Raw genomic sequence first — 17279 nt, 5'->3', positions numbered from 1 at the left:
AATGTAGGCACGTTTGAACATTTTATTTCGGTTGTTCCAATGTGATACATGTACCTTTGTTAACTTATCATTTCTGAGAACGCGTGCTGTTACAGAGTGATTACCTGTAAATACCACGTTAATGCAATAGATGCTCAAAATGATGTCTGTCAATCTCAATGCATTTCGCAATACGTGTAACGACATTCCTCTCAACAGCGAGTAGTTCGCCCTCCGTAATGTTCGCACATGCATTGACAAGGCGCTGACGCATATTGTCAGGCGTTGTCGGTGGATCACGATATCAAATATCCTTCAACTTTCCCCGCAGAAAGAAATCCGGGGACGTCAGATCCGGGGAACGTGCGGGCCATGGTATGGTGCTTCGACGACCAATCCACATGTCATGAAATATGCTATTCAATACTGCTTCAACCGCAAGCGAGGTATGTGCCGGAATCCATCATGTTGGAAGTACATCGGCATTCTGTCATGCAGTGAAACATCTTGTAGTAACATCGGTCGAACATTGCGTAGGAAATCAGCATACATTGCACCATTTAGATTGCCATCGATAAAATGGGGGCCAATTATCCTTCCTCCCATAATGCCACACCATACGTTAACCCGCCAAGCTCGCTGATGTTCCACTCGTCGCAGCCATCGTGGATTTTCCGTTGCCCAATAGTGCATATTATGCCGGTTTACGTTACCGCTGTTGGTGAACGACGCTTCGTCGATAAGTAGAACGCGTGCAAAAAATCTGTCATCGTCCCGTAATTTCTCTTGCGCCTAGCGGCAGAACTGTACACGACGTTCAAAGTCGTCGCCATGCAATTCCTGGTGCATAGAAATATGGTACGGATGCAATCGATGTTGATGTACCATTCTCAACACCGACGTTTTTGAGATTCCCGATTCTCGCGCAATTTGTCAGCCACTGATGTGCGGATTAGCCGCGACAGCAGCTAAAACACCTACTTGGGCATCATCATTTGTTGCAGGTCGTGGTTGGCGTTTCACATGTGGCTGAACATTTCCTGTTCCCTTAAATAACGTAACTATCCGGCGAACGGTCCGGACACTTGGATGATGTCCAGGATACCGAGCAGCATACATAGCATACGCCCGTTGGGCATTTTGATCACAAATAGCCATACATAAACACGATATCGACCTTTTCCGCAATTGGTAAAGATCCATTTTAACACGGGTAATGTATCACAAGCAAATACCGTCCGCACTGGCGGAATGTTACGTGATACCACGTACTTATACGTTTGTGACTATTACAGCTAGCGGGCCAACAATAGCGCCATCTGGTTTCCCCCTTCAAGATAGACAAGTTTCGTTCTTTGTAGTTTTTTCGTTTGACGCTTATTTCGTGAGATATTTGGCCCGGTCACGATCAATGGACCACCCTGTATACTCAATGTTGCCATCCTGAAGGGCGCTCACTTCTCACAGTTTCTTCGAAGAGTAAGGTCAGTAAGTCTGTGACTAGAAATTGCGACTCACAGTGTAACCCTCAAAGCATGACGTCGTTCGCGAAGGACTTGCGGATTTTAAGTAGCAGAAAAGTGCACATTTTCCTTTTTTCACTAACCACACCGTCCAAATAAAAATGTGCCTAATCTGAAAATCAAGGGTTGTAGTCTCTGCAACTTGTGTTCTACACAGTGACGTAGTTGCTATAGGGCTAAGCAGGGCAGTGCCCCGGGCCACCCAAGTTCAAGGGGCCCCTCTACCTCCATGAAAGACTTTCAAAAAAGTTAAATATCTTAATTGAGTCAAGAATTTTCGAATTTTAACTTTTTGGACACTGACCAACTAACTTCGATCGGCACGAACTGAAATCACTAAAATTTCTCCCACCTCCAAAACGCAAACATAATAGCGTGTGTTGCTTGTACGCTAAGACGTGGACCCTGCCGCGTCTCGGGTGTTGACGGTTAAAGTCAGAGTTGCTATGTCTGCCAGTCTTTACAAACTAATGGTGACTGGCTCTGAATTACTGGCTGTTTGACAATACAGTGCGTGACCACATTTGAATATGAAGTCTTCACAATCTATTATTGAGAACATTGTTGCTGCCACGTGTCATTTCCAACGTCGAAAACGATAGGTATCGCGCGCGGAATTGTAGGCCCTGCAAATCACTGACGTTTTCTCCCCGCGTCTGGCAAGGCCTTGCTCCGCACGATCCCAGAATTCTCCGCAGCAGCGAGGGCCCACGTCGTAGCGGGCAAGCATTAATATGGCATTAAGTATGACAACTCAACTGTTTGTGTAGGGAATTCTCCTAAGCGAATGATTCTTTATCATAGGTCCCGAAGAAGTGTTGTAACCAATTGCACTCTGAATTTCATAAAATAAAAAGAGAAAATGTGGATCTTGGTCTTAGATTGTTTTGTGGATTGTGTTAGTAATTGGGTTGTCATCAGAGTAGCAAATAACAACTCCAGTTGTTAGCCGTATGGCTCTATCAATCGGATTCAGATATCGAGGGAGTTAAAAGATTGTCGGATGAGTTAATGACGGTAAGTGCTGCCTTCAGTGGCTTCACTTTTTCTGGAGTGACATATGCTTTACACCTGACTGTTAAAGGACGTATTTCCGAAATTTTACCGTATTTTAATTCATTGTCCTAAAATCAACTAGCATTTGCTATTTTGTTGTTTCTCTGTCGATCGTTGTTTCTACAAAATTAATCATCTGCAGGTGTTCATATAATTATGAGTTAGCTGCCACAGCTGGCCAGTCAGCACACATGTGCCGATAATGTTTGTGCTGTTGTGAGATTTTTTTCGGTCTTATCGGCGACACTGCAGAGCAACTTGTCTTATTATCATCTTACTTGACTGTACTCGAGAGGACGTGCGTTAAGCCCCACGCAAACGAAAGGCCAATGAGGTAACAGCAAAAGCGGAAGTATACATAGCGCAGTGTTCACATCAGGTTTATTCTTAACAATGTAAAAAGTCCGTGTAGTATAGCAAGTATTCGACTCGAGTACATACAGGTAACCAAGCATTAGGACTATTTTCTTGGTTTTGCAAAGTTTTTGTTGAAGTGAACTAAAATCATGGACAAAAATAAGAACTCCAGTGGTGCGTTTAAGCGAAAACAAAGTCAAGAAAAGGGAAAGAGTGCCGGCCTGTGTAGCCGTGCGGTTCTAGGCGCTACAGTCTGGAACCGCGGGCCGCTACGGTCGCAGGTTCGAATCCTGCCTCGGGCATGGATGTGTGTGATGTCCTTAGGTTAGTTAGGTTTAAGTAGTTCTAAGTTCTAGGGGACTGATGACCTCAGATGTTAAGTCCCATAGTGCTCAGAGCCATTTGAACCATTTGAACCAAGGGAAAGAGTAAACAAAAATTGACAAAATTTTTACTCAGCCTTGTACAAGTACTTCCGGCCCAAACAGTTGTGTTGATTGTAGCTCAGATAATGTGGTATCTGTTGGGGAGCCTATTGAAGAAAAACCGACAATAACTGCAGTTAAAAATACCGCCGACCATGACGACGCCACCGATCATGTCGACTCCATTTGCATGGCATAGGAAACAGGGAAAAAACCGTCGATTTATACTCTTCTAAAACGTAAATAAAAGTTCTTATGACTTGGGAAACTTAACGAACAGGACATTGAGTGGTAAAGAAAAACGTCTAATTCTTGATATGGGACTGTTACAGCCTCCAAGACCATTTCCTAAAGATCTAGCCCCCGAAAAAGGTGTTTTTCAACATCGGAGTATGTTTCAGTTTCACGTTAATCGTCTCTGACTGTGTTATTCCAGAATTCTAGATGCTGCTTATTTTCAATCTTGCTGGTTGTTTGCTTCGCAAAGGAATAATGTGTGCTGTGTAGGTAATCGGGACTGGGAGCACTTATCGGAAAGAATTAAATAACACAGTTTCTCGAGTTGCCACACGGAAGCATGTGGTGTGTACAAACTTTCGAGAAAGAATGATAGTATCGACAAGGAACTTGAAAATGAAATTCATAAAGAATTGTCATTTTGGAAAATGATTCTTACAAGGTTGTTCGATATCGATATTATACTTTAGCAAGAAGCCTATTGGCTTTCAGAGAACATCGAGAGAACTTAAGTCAGGTGGAAGGCTATCACGGCAATTTTCTGTCCATTGTAGAGATTCTCGCCCAGTATGATGACATTTTGCAGCAAGTTTTGGATATTCCCAAAGGTAATCATTTTCACATCTAAGAATTTTTTTTAGCATTTTGTGTTTTATTTATTTTTTCAGTTGTTTACATTCAGAAAGGTTTTTAAAATCAAGCCTACTTGTTTTTAGGATATAAAAGGTATCTGAGTCCAACAATTCACAATGAAATGACTGGGTCCTTAGGGAACAAACTTGGAAATAAGCTACTAGAACAAATTAGAGCATCTCTTTTTCCGTCGTCATAATGGGCACTACACAGGATATATCTAAGGTAGATCAGCTAAGCATTGGTCTCAGACATACGATAATAACCAGATCGGAAAATGGGCAACCAATCGATGCAGAAGTAAGAGAATTACTTCTAGGCTTTTATGCGGTCATCAAACATGGTGCAGCAGAGTTAGTGAAGCAAGTTACTAGTTATTTTTTATTGACAAACATATTGATTTAAAAAAATGCGTGGGTCAAGGTTGTGATGGGGCCAGTATGATGAGTGGTGTTTATAATGGTGTACATAAAAACAGATAAAGAATATTCAGTCAGATGCGGAGAATGTACGTTGCGCCAGACATAATTTGAATTTATTGATAAATGAGGGCGTTAGCAGGTGTGTGGAAGTACAGATTTTTTTCACAGCAATGCAAGACTTATATAATTTTATCGGAAATAGAATGAAGTGTTGGGATCAACTGTCGAAATTCACTGGCGAATCAGAAACCACTATAAAAAATTAAATCCGACAAGATTGTCTAGTAGAGTTAATACAATATCTCCAATAAAACTTCGTTTTTTTTTATACAGAAGAGGCAGTATCAGAAATAGTGCTGAAGAGTTCCAGTAAAGATAACTGTAGCGAAGCAAAAAATATCAAAACAAAAATGCTTAATTTAGATTTCATATTCATTTGCGAATTCATGCAGCAAATATTGAATGACATCAATTATGAAGCCAAAATTTTACAAAAACGCGATATCGACTTGGATGGGGCGAGTAGAGTTTTAGTGGATATTAAAACAAAATTGATATTTTATGGAATTGACTTTGAATGACATTATTTCACATTGTTTTAATCTGTGAACAGGTAGAATAAAAAGTTTCAGGTGATTCAGATTTCCTCCTACAAAGATTTTATATTAAAACAGACACCAAAGAAGAAAACAAAACTGCACATTGTTGTGTATACAGTTTTTGTTTGAAATTATGTATACAGAGAAACAATGCATATGTGGGAAACAATTTGTCTAGTGGTGTAAATCCCCTGGCATCGATACAAAATCCAGCTATGAGGTAGAAAAAGAAACCACACATCTTCACAGAACAGCATTTTCTTTCTCACAGTCAGTTTTAAGAGAAAACATTGTTTTTTAAAAAATATGTAGCCTATGAAAGTCTGAATGTTTATTAGAATATTACTTAAAAATCTGAAGTAAATCATTAAGAACTTTTTGTGATTTTTGCTATTGACAATTTCCCTTCATGTATTTGCATGGATTTCCTCTGTTGGTGCTCTGTCTTAACTGTTTCACTGCAGTTGGGTAGCCAGAAAACTGATGAAGTGAGCCTTGTGAAGAACAAGAACAATATTATGAGAGAAGTTGAGAGATTTCTAATGTATGAGCTTCATAGTTATTGCACATAAATAAGACATATCTTTGTTTCCATGTGAAGTTTCTCTACATTCTGTGTATAGTATTCCTCTTTGAAAGTGATGTGTCTGTGTCATTTCACAAAATGCGCAGGAGGTGAAGTTAAGTTGTTATTATTATTATTCCTTATATTTCCAACGGCCTTTCATCCAGTGTGTGGCCTTTCACTTCCTTCTATTTTTCTCTCAGCAACTTTGTCTCAATTCACATGTTTTAAAGACTCTAGGGCTTCATATTCTGTGTCAAGAAGCTACGACTTGGTTCTAGAGAATTTACTCTTCGCTTCTGTTGTTGTTAAATAATATTTTAGGAACAGCTACACCTTTTAAATAAAGGCCACATTTAACAGTTTGAGTACTTACTGACTCTCCAGCCTTGTAACTGTTTGATCTCATAAGTGTTAATCTAGGTGTGTTTGCCAGTCCTCTCCATTTCATTTCACATTGTCAGCTGAATCAAATTCCAAACTTTTATGTCAATTTATTGTGCTAGCACTTACTAGAAACCAAAACTTGCATATTCAGTCTTTTTTTTTGCGATTTCAGGTACTTGACAACAGGTTAACTTCAAACACTTAGGATTTTCTTTCAGAATTTCTGACAGTACAACTGTTCATATTGTGCATTAACCATGTCACGTGTCTCCAGTCTTCAAAAACCCACAAAGGTATTCAGGACCTGGTTAGACAAGTTCTAGAGTTTACATTTGGCATAAAGTGAAGAAAATGCTAGGTATAATTGAAGAAAACAGTGATTGTTCTAATTACATTATAAAGTGTATGTGTTTCCTTTATAACATAATAATTAATAAACAGAATGTATTGCACACTACAAAAAATACTGCTGATAGGGTACTTTGGAAAGCTACCTAATTTATGTGAGAAATTGAGTGTTGTGAGGGCATATGTTACAGAAGACGTTTTCAAATATTATTTTAGTCCTGATAAATGATGCAATTATACAGCACTGGCGACCTGTAAGGATGTCTACATGAATATTACGTACAGTGACTCTTATGTAAAAGCGAAAATTTAAAATTTTCTGTGAGTGACATAACACCAAAATAAACATAAAGCTTTGTGGCATGTTACAGCAAATTTTCAGTACTGTTGAGATGTTAAAAACGCTGCAGATCATTTATAACATCATCATTTTACTGAAATCGGTCTACAAGTTAATACCATGTAGCAAAATTAACTTTCAAAACAGTTGTATAATTGTGCCAGTTTGATGGGTACGCCAATAATACATACTGGCCACGCTCATTTCAGATTATATCTCCAACCATTCTGTGCACTGTCAGTCACAGCAGTGAATTTCTGGATCATTCTGGTCCTATAATGACTTGCATTTGTAAGTTATGCTAATGAAAGTTTCCATTGTCATCTCACATAACTGAGTGGTCTCAGGACCATCTTCAAAAATCTCAAAAAAATCACATCTTGTTATATGTAATCATATGACAAATTTTTATCTAGTGTGAGCACTTAGTGAGAGACAGTATGGAAACTGAGAACTGTGAAGTTCTCGATTCCAATGAATTTTTGTTCTGCTCAAGAACCAACCTCAGTTCTCAATTCGCAGTCTTCACTTCTAGATTCTTGGTTCTTTTTGCTAGCTTTTCATTTCTTGGTTGTGTATTTGTTTCCAGTGATCGAAATGAGGCAAAATTTCTCAAATTTGTGTTTGTTTCCATTTTTTCCTGCTCTTATTACAGGAATTCAGGTGTAATTGATTTGTTCACTTGTTAAGCAAATTGGAAGGTTTCATTGCCTGCCACAAGAAAGAAAATTAAAGAATTTCATAAATTCAAAGCAGAGCTAATACAGATTATAATAACACCTATAACATTTAAGAATATCTGAAAATAAAAAAGCAAAATGATAAAGTAAAATTATTTACATATATTGATGTAAGATGATTCTATTTACATGTAAGTTTGTAAGCATTCTAAATTTAATAATTTTATTGTAAATAGCCCTGGTTGTGAATTTACTACATCCATACAATGTATATTTTTGACAGGTAGATAAAGAGTTTGACTTGAATTGGACTGAATTTTAGTACTATACCATGAAATACTCCACCAACTTCGAAAAATGATGATGAAAATGGAAGATGGTAGAATATTTTGAAAGCTAGTTCTGATGAAAATAATGAAGTTGTTTAAGCGTTGTTGGTATGGGAAGCGACAACAATGTGTGTGAGCGCCTCAGAAACACGAGTGCATGCCCCCAGAAAACGTCATGGTGATTAGGTTGTGGTCTGCCCAGGTACGATAACCCACCAGTCTTGAGATAACGTCAGGAACCGGTGAAGGAGAGGTTACGATTTCGAGTCTGGTGTGTGCTGTTGCTGAGTACTTCCTTTGCATGGATCAGAATGATAGTATCACCCAACGGCAATTTCAATTCGATGTGTTGTTTGTATGCAAAAACATGTTTTGATGGAGATAATGCATAATTTGTCATGTGTAATTTCGCAACAATGAGGAGATTCATATGTACTGATGTATATTTTGCATATCTCTGGAAGGCTTGGAGCAGTATTAGCCAGACAGTCTACTAATCTGAACAAATATAGTATGAGAATGAGTTTTCCCTGGAACTCTTAGGAGGACAGTAGGAAAGGATGTGTCGAAAACAATCGATGTTAGTGTGAAAGCCACAATTTTTGGGGCCCCTAGGCCGAGTGATAACATTTATCTCGAAGTTTAATAGAGTAGAACATTCTCTAAACACTTACAAACGGACATAACGCTTTAAAATATTGTATGAGGAACTGACATGCAAAACTTTTTCACCCCATAATTTTCTGAAAAATCATTCATCTTTCAGTCGGCCTACACATACAAACATAATTGAATATAATCTTTATTAACTAGAACCAAGTTCTGTACGAATACCTCATGTATTATCTTCAATTTTTTAATGAGAGTGATTACAGGAAATCGGCTGTAATTTATTGACAGTGCAATTCACAGTTTTGATGACAGCGGAATCATGGTACAAACACAGACTTTTCAATGAGAAATATGCGCTGCATTTGGAATTAGTTTGAACTGTAAAACATATTGTATACAGTACAGACTGTTTGTAGTGATGCGGACACAGATGGATTGTGATTTATCTTTTTCTCGCACAATTTCTAATGAAGTACGATTTCAATCTTGTTTATAGCAATAGGGATATAGCATCTGGAACGTACACATTCTCGTTTTAACTACGTAAAGTGGATGCCCACAGTTTAAATGTTAGACCGTGATTTTGCCCATCCACATGATTGTGCTGAAATCGATTATACGATGTAGTGCGATTTCGGACGACTACGCAAGTGCGTATCCGAGGTGCGCGTAGCCAACGCACGTCCTAGATTGCGATATCGATAGAGCGCATCTACAGCAAAGTAATTGCACAAATATGTACAACGAAAGCTATAGTTTCAGCTTTTAGACTGATGGAAGAGAACTTTAAACCAAACTGAAAATGTACATCAAAATTACCTAACTCTGAAGGTACTCAAAAAACAAAATATGGCTGAAAGTAGGACTTCGAAAGGACCCTGATACACAGTACGAGACTAAATCTCTCTTTCCAGTACTAATAACAACAAAAGCCCGCGGTTATATTTATCAGCCTGAATGAGAAGCCAGCTGGGCGACAACATGTCATTCGAGATAGGAGTGCGTGCCGATGACATATGAGAATGATTTCTGCTGTGCACAATCAGGAAATATGCTGGAACGGATCAGGCAAAGTTGTTTTCATAATCCTGGTGTATTATGTAGCGTTCACTGAATATTTAACGCTTATGAAATAGATATGACGCATTATATCTAAGAAACAGTAATTTAAGCGTGAAAAATGCAATAATGCTGCACATCATCGATGGAGCTGAAAAGGATAACGGAATGCTACTGCAACACCTAATATTGATAGTGTAGAATCCTTGGCTGAATGATTTGTTTGTCGTGAAATTGAGAAATGCTTGTCTTGTTTCTTTTTAGTAGATAAAACAAACCGTAGTCTTTATCTCTGAGTGACAAAGCATTCAAGTGGACGCGCTTCGGTCAGCTGTTAGGCAGACCGGTTCTTTTCGACATTACTAATTTCATTAAACGTGGCATTCTTGTTAACTGTCAGAAATGAGCAAATCGACATTGCCTAGTCATATATTACACAGTGGATTTTTTCACCCGGTGTTACGAAGCTGGCAAGCACCAAATGTGGAACTGACGCCGAATAATTTAATGTTTCCATTGTTTATTGGGTAAGTTATTTAAAGTGAATCAGTTTCTAGTTTACCATTAACATTTCCGTATGACTCCCTTCGACTAACGAATTATCATTAACAGACATCGGCAGTGTTACGAATCGTGAACGTGTTAATATTCAGTGGTTTTATTTTTTGTGGAGAATATCTACCGTTGTTCAACATTACAGCAGTGTCGTCGGCCAGTACTCGCAAGATGTGGATAGAAGCGTTTGTTTGGACTTCATGGTTTAAATTAGAAGTGTGTACAAGAAAAAAATTTATGTATACCTGCCATACGAGACGTATGTGGCGGTTCTGCGCGTAGTAGTAATTGGTACTTTAATTCTGTTTATCTTACATTATACCAGTAGTCGCGAGAGCTTTCACTTTTCCACGATTAGGCCTACGGTACCGTAGTCTGCGTTCCTTTACACTGGCAACACTTTGAATCTGAACATAGAGCGCAGATGATCGTTTGTGTGACACCTTTCCTCTTTCCTGTCTTTCGCTGTTGATTTTGCAAGCGACCAGTATTCTCCAAGCTTGTTTTTACACGCACTTGAAGTTCAAATTTAAACCTCAGTTTCCCTCAACCCATAGAGGTTTTCCTAAACTTCGTACACACTAAGTTATAACGTGTTAGTACGAGTTGTTTTGCATGTCTTAGGCATTGAGTTGGCTGTGTCATTCCGATAGTTGGTTATTTAGAATGGTACTGCAGTGTGAACAGTTACTAGTGCACATCTGAAGCTGATTTAAACATAACAGCATTTTAGATCTTTTTTCTATGCAGCCATCCAATAACTAAATAAATACTAGTAAATGTTAATAAACATAAGAAAATAATGTAAAGTATCCAAACTGTAAGAATTAAAATTATGTAATAGTCTATTGTTTACCTGTAGTTCAGTAGTATAAATATGTAGGCCATTTGCCACTCTTCCCTGGCAGTTCTGACTAGAGGAAAATACTCCACCTTGCATCTATTTTGTGGAGCTAGTTTTAAATTTGTACACTGCATAGGTGCTTTCACATGATCTGCTTAAGTAGGCTAGATCAAAAGTATTGGTAGCTATTTTGGGCGTTCACCAGCTTGGTATACATCTTATTAAATGTATATCCAGGTCTTCTTCTGTATGTTTTACATTTGTCAGGTTTCCATTAACAGATTTTGTTTACACATTGTCTAACTGATAGTGTTGAGCCCTATCATACAATCCGTCAATGCCTGAGTAACATGCAACTTGATCTATGTTTAGTGTTACCCAACTGGAGAAAAGTAGATGTGCTCAAAATATTGCAGATTTCTGTTTGTAAAAAGGTGTGTAGCATATGTGAATGAACTTGTACTTTTAATCCTAATTAACTTTCTTTTATAATTAGGGTCAGTGATGCTGTTTTTTATCTCACAAGAAAGCTGAGGTGACCTCCTGTTTTCTAAAAGCTTTTAGATATTATTTTTTTCCTCGCCCACCCAGAAAGCTATGTTATACTAAATTACCTCGCTTAATTTGCTACTTTTTCTCTTTCACAGATAAACTGGCAATATTATTTTAAGATGCTCACAGTGCACATGAGACATATCTATCCATATATCTCAGTTCAGTTGTATGCCTTATAGATTGTTTTGCACTGAAAATTTTTAATTTCTCAAAATTGTATTCCAACTTCATATTGATAAACCGTGTTTGTATTTTTCTATGTTACTGATTATCTATTCAGCAGTTTTATGGCAGACATTAAGTGTTGAATCAGCTGCCAAGAGGTGGTGTTGGACCAAATCTGGTGACGCAGTGTGTATACTACACAAAAATAGTTGTCCCTAATATTGGAATAAGAAAATGCCTCATTTTCTTTTTCTGATCAGAGAGGAATTTCTTGCCAGAATTACATATAACCATTTTTTACTTTGGGTTCACTAAATACAAAGAAACCCAACTCTGACTTTATTTTTAGAAACTGTATTTTGTTGAGAAACAAGTTGGGTTGAGTGTGAGATTGGACTGTCCTCCCACCCTTGAAATCTTTATTGTGATGACAGTGATCTGTAGCATAGCCTGAGGCGAAAGTTAGGTTGAAAGCTGATAATTTAGTTAAGAGTTGGCAGAGCCAATGAATGTGAATGCCAAATAAAGATTGCAGTAACAGTTTGACTTCTAGCTTAGCCTAAAGTGTACAATAATGTCATTTTTAAATTCAATTTACCATATTTAACACACCTTTCTTCATAAAAAGTTAAAACTGCAACGTAAATTCAGAGAGGCATATATTAGATAATGGACAAGTCTGACTAGTGTATTGATGCATATATTGTACATTATCATAAATAAACTATGAACAATGCATGGAGATGGGTCCAGTACATAAATTTTACGAGCAGCTTGTCATTCAAGACATCAAAGGGCTACAAAAAGTTGTGGTAATGTGATAGTTGCTTCAAATATTGCAGCAGTGTTCCAGAGAATGTCAGTTTCCTGCTGTGTGGAACAGATGCCCAGTGTGGATTTGTTGACTTACGTACACTTCATCTGTAAACAGTTGTGTTTTTCAATGGGTGTGTTGTGTGATATCGCAACCAATTTTAATTATCAGGAAACTTAATAACCTGGTGTATACAAGCTGTTATTACCTGTAACTCTTATTTTTCAGAGAAGAGCAAGGTGTTGTGCCATTGCCCAGCATGCCTGGAGTATTTAGGTATGGCTGTTCAAATTTAAAAGATGCCCTTCAACCTCTTGTGGATAAAGGGTTGAAGTCAGTTTTATTATTTGGAGTTTTATCGCACCTACCTAAGGTAATAATTTAGAAGTGATCTAAAGATAACTTGTCCACTGAAAACAAAAAAACTGAGAATATTCCTCATTAATGATTAGCCATATCACCAGTTAAATAATGTAATACTCTTCGTTTACTCTCCTACTTTTGATTCAGCTGTTTGATAATTTCTGGTTGCCATCAATATCTATTGTCTGTTATAAACCATTGTATTTTATTTTCCTTGACCAATTTGTCATTAGGTTAATACTGATGTCACATCACTTCTGCCAAACTTTTCTCTGACATAGTACTACCTTTCGTATTCTCATATTTCACTCTGATGTCCCTGCCTCTTTCTCCCACTCAATATTGCCACATATATTCTCTACCACATACTGTTAACTTTCTGCACCTTTATCACACACTTTGTGTAATTGCAAGTTTTTAAATTTTTTTTTTTTGTATTAGTTCATCATAATATTTTTTTAAATTTCCATTGTCTTTTAATTATAAAGCAAAATGGCTTAAGTGGTTAAGGCACTTAATTCTGTCAGTAGTAGTATGTTTCATCCCTAAATTGAATTAATATTCATATTCAGTGAGAGTGCCTCCAGTCAGAGATTGCATTATTTCTCTTTATTTACTCGTATTTGATAATATAATGTACCCAAATGGTCGGTTGGTTATTTAGTTTAGAAGCGAGGCACTGCCAAGAGATTCTTTTGAGCCTCACTTGATTAAAACCTCAATATTACATTAATCCTTGTTGAACTACATTTATAATGTTTTCCATTTATGTAAGATGTGTTGGATGATTTTTATTGCTTTTCTATTTGTTAAATTATACAGTGTTGATTTTTCACATTGTACCACATGTAGATACCCAACTTTGAAACTCCATTAATCTGTGGGAATAAAGGACATGTTGGTGGAGGTACCTTTCTTTTCATATATTTTCCATATCACTGGCTTAAAGGGCATTTCTGTCATTGCTCACAGATCTTTGAAGGGCACTCAGTTTGAAGAAACATCATATCAGTAAACTCAACTGCACCAGACCCTCTCTCTTCCTAGGAGGGTGCTGAGAGGGTCGGGTCAAGAGTGTCAAACTATTTAAAGCCACAAGTTATCAGAGGTTATCTTCCTTGAAGAGTTAAAGCAATGCTCCAGCACACTGGGTCCACTGCCTAAATCTAGCATCAGATGTGAAAACAGTAAGAATACAGATCTTGTTCCATCACCAGTCTTGTTGCTGTCCATGTGTGCTGTGTCAGAACCATATATGACAAATGAACCATCGCAAATTATGCGGACAAATGTTTTGAGCAACTAGGATGGTAAATGCAAACATTGTCCATTAGGGATGATGTTAATCACCCATTTTGCTTGAGAGTTACTTGTAATGACAAGAAAAAAATATCAGTATTTTAAATACAGGTTAGCTAACATTCTATTTACATGCTTTTTCTTTATTTTATTTCATTGGTTCTATGTTCCAATGTTGCTAGGAGGTAGGTACACCAAAATGTATAGAGAATTTATTACAAAGAAAAAAATCAGGACAACAATACACTGAGCCAAGATATTTCAAAATGAAATCCTATTTACTGAGTACATGGTATAGAAGTTCTCTTCTTTACAAAACCCAAACAATCTATAAGCAGTAACCATACTGGTATTTGCCTGGAATGGCTTGAGAAAACCCAAATCAGTACGACTGTACTGGGTAAACAAGTCTTACATCAACAGTTTGTCAAAGTCACATGTTTATTTCAGTGGCACAATGATGATAATGCAGTCAAGTGAACCTAGAATACTTTTATATGATTAGTACTGTCAACTATTCCATTCATCTCAAGAAATTAATTATCAAATATAATTAACTGTTTTTAGGGGAACAGAACTTTTCCTGAAGAAAATCCTTTAACCTCAGCCTAAAAAACTGTGGTTTGGTTTAACAACCTGAAACTCCCTTGGAAGCAAGTTCAAAGTTTATGCTGCAAATGCTGAACATATGTTTTGGATATTGTTTATGGATCATAATTATTATTTCCCAACTCCAGTGTCCCTGACGTAGTGTAAAAGTGCTTGACATTTCCTCCTATCATTGTAGATCTTCTGTTCCTGGACATCTTCCCACTGAAATCCTCTCCCTTTCGCATCTGATTTCAGTGTATCTATCCAACATTTCATGGACCTTCTGCATGGTCTTTTGGCTTTGACATGAATTTCAAACCATTATGGTGTGCTTGCATAATAAAGATTGTTCCACTGTGTTACATAGACTAAATGGATGGTACAGTTAACTTTAAACAAGTTAATATAGTTTGCTACAGATCTCATAAGTTAGTAATGTACTGTGATGCCCAAATAAAGATCTCAGTCTAGCTTCTTGATTAAAAATATTATTTGTGTCTGAACTGAGTTCTCCTGAGATATCATCCTGTATGACATCAAGAAATTCATGATGGTGCTGGTAAGCAATATTATAATCAGAGATGTAACCGTAAGCAGCTTCTGAAGGGACATGAGTATGTGCCTTCCACAAGGGAATACTATCAACCCTATGTACCAGAAATCTGTTATACTTCTGCTTCCCAAGTTGCGTGACTGTTGTAAGGGAGGCAAATATCAGCACGAAAAAAATTGTATATCATAAACTCAGTATACTGGAGCAACCAAAGCATCTTCAGAGTTATCTGCTGAAAATGAAGGAAAGTCTCTAATGTGTATTGTGAAAAGTTGTATTAGCATAGAACCTCAAGGAGCAACTTGTATTATTGTACCCCAAATAAGCTGGCTAAATTCCTGTTAAGTGATAGTGTAAAACAGCTTTCTGTTTCCTTCCACTCAAATAGGAACACCCCAGGGGGCTCACTGCTCTTTGGTGAATCCATGCTTGGCTATCGTGGGGCCTCACACTTTGCAGTACCTCTTCCCTTTCCATGCTGCATGTCTTTCCTCCTCCTATTCTTTTTCCCCTCCTTAGATATTTTCGGGGGAGCATGTTGCAGTTCCAATGGCTCAACATCTTAATGGTCCCTCATCTGTTTTTCTTTCTTTCTTCATTCTCCATCACCTCCCATTCCTCTGCTTCGGTGTTTGAGGTTTCTCTTTTTCTTCTTCCTCCTTGTGAGCTACTGAAGGCTGGCCCAAATGTTTGACACGTAACAGATGATTTGGTAATGTGTAATTCCCAGGCTCGGGTCGACAGGTTTCGCACATACCCCCGGTACAAGCCAGGCCCAGGGAGGGGTGATTGCCAATTGGTCCCTCTTTCAGGAGTGTGGGAGGCAAGTCATGAGGTGTGAACAATGACCTAAGGTGGGTGATCCTCCGTTTATTATTCAGAAATGTGCTGATGCAATTGCAGGCCCTGTGAAATCCTGCTCTCATTCACGTAATGGGATTTTGCTTCTGGAGGCCAATTGTGATTTTCAGGCTCAAAAACTGCTTACAGCTTCGCTCCTCCACAGCTATCCTGTTTGTGTCAAGGTCCATCAAAAGCTGAATTCTTCACATGGCTACTTACATTCAGCTGCTTAATGGTCTGACTGAGGGAGATATTCAAACTTACCTCTGATCAGTACGTCACTGTCGGCCATCGGGTAATGGAGAAGGTTGATGCGACCTTAGTGCCTGCATGCACTCTTTGTCATGTTTGATCAAGTAGTGCTTCCATTGAAGATCAAAGCAGTCTATGAAGTTATCACGGTCTGACCTCACATTCCAAACACAATATGTTGCTATCAGTGTCAGCATTACAACCACCCTCACATGTCCTGTAAAAGCACAGCCATATGTGTTACTTGTGATAGGGGTGGTCACGAGGGTGATTGCCCTTGTTACTCCTGCTGTATCAATTGTAATGATGACTATACTGCCTCAGCCATGAATGTCCCTCGTTTCTTGATGAGAGGACCATCCAGGAGACCCAGGTAAAGGAAAAAGTATCTTACCCTGTCGCTGGCAAGTTGTTGGCTAGTTGAAAGTCCTACATTTTACCATCCAGCACTTTTAATACCGTTCTTGCAGTGCATTGCTCCATAAAGGACATGACCATGCAGACTTGCATCCAATTCAGCGCTGCAGTTGTAAAATTGCCCAGTATCATGGTAGCATCCCTGTCTCCTTCTTCTACAGCTGTACAAGAAGCCACCAGATCTTCGCCCTTGGTGGTGAAATCACATGCTACACAACTGGCAGGATGAAAGGACAAAGACTTTCTACATACCGCCAGCCAACAACCATCTGAGTCTTTGTCCGCCAACCATAAAGGCTCTAAGAAATTGAATAAAGGCAAATAGCCTTCTCCTTCCGTAACTCGGAGATGCGATTCAATGGTGTCGCTGTGTGGTAGCCTCACCCATGTGACCTCCATTTTGCAGGTGTGCACTGCCTACTGTTTTTCTACCCTGGAATCCACAGGCTGAACCAGGGATAATGCCGATGCCTCTGT

At 38.3% G+C, this 17279-nt stretch overlaps 1 protein-coding gene across 1 annotated transcript in view; it reads left to right on the top strand.

Moving 5' to 3' along the window:
* The first annotated feature begins 9755 nt into the window (after positions 1-9755).
* The window catches only part of LOC124722937 (delta-aminolevulinic acid dehydratase), a 52145-nt gene continuing 44621 nt past the window's right edge, over positions 9756-17279 (top strand). Inside the window, exons 1-2 of the mRNA XM_047248098.1 lie at positions 9756-10078; positions 12713-12857. Of these exons, the coding sequence (XP_047104054.1) occupies positions 9954-10078; positions 12713-12857 (270 nt within the window). The 5' untranslated portion in view covers positions 9756-9953. The remainder of the gene's footprint in view (positions 10079-12712; positions 12858-17279) is intronic.

Source organism: Schistocerca piceifrons, chromosome X (genome assembly GCF_021461385.2).
Source record: "Schistocerca piceifrons isolate TAMUIC-IGC-003096 chromosome X, iqSchPice1.1, whole genome shotgun sequence".
NCBI lineage: Eukaryota > Metazoa > Arthropoda > Insecta > Orthoptera > Acrididae > Schistocerca > Schistocerca piceifrons.
Note: the sequence above shows the minus strand (reverse complement) of the source record. Positions and strands in the feature narration are given on the sequence as shown.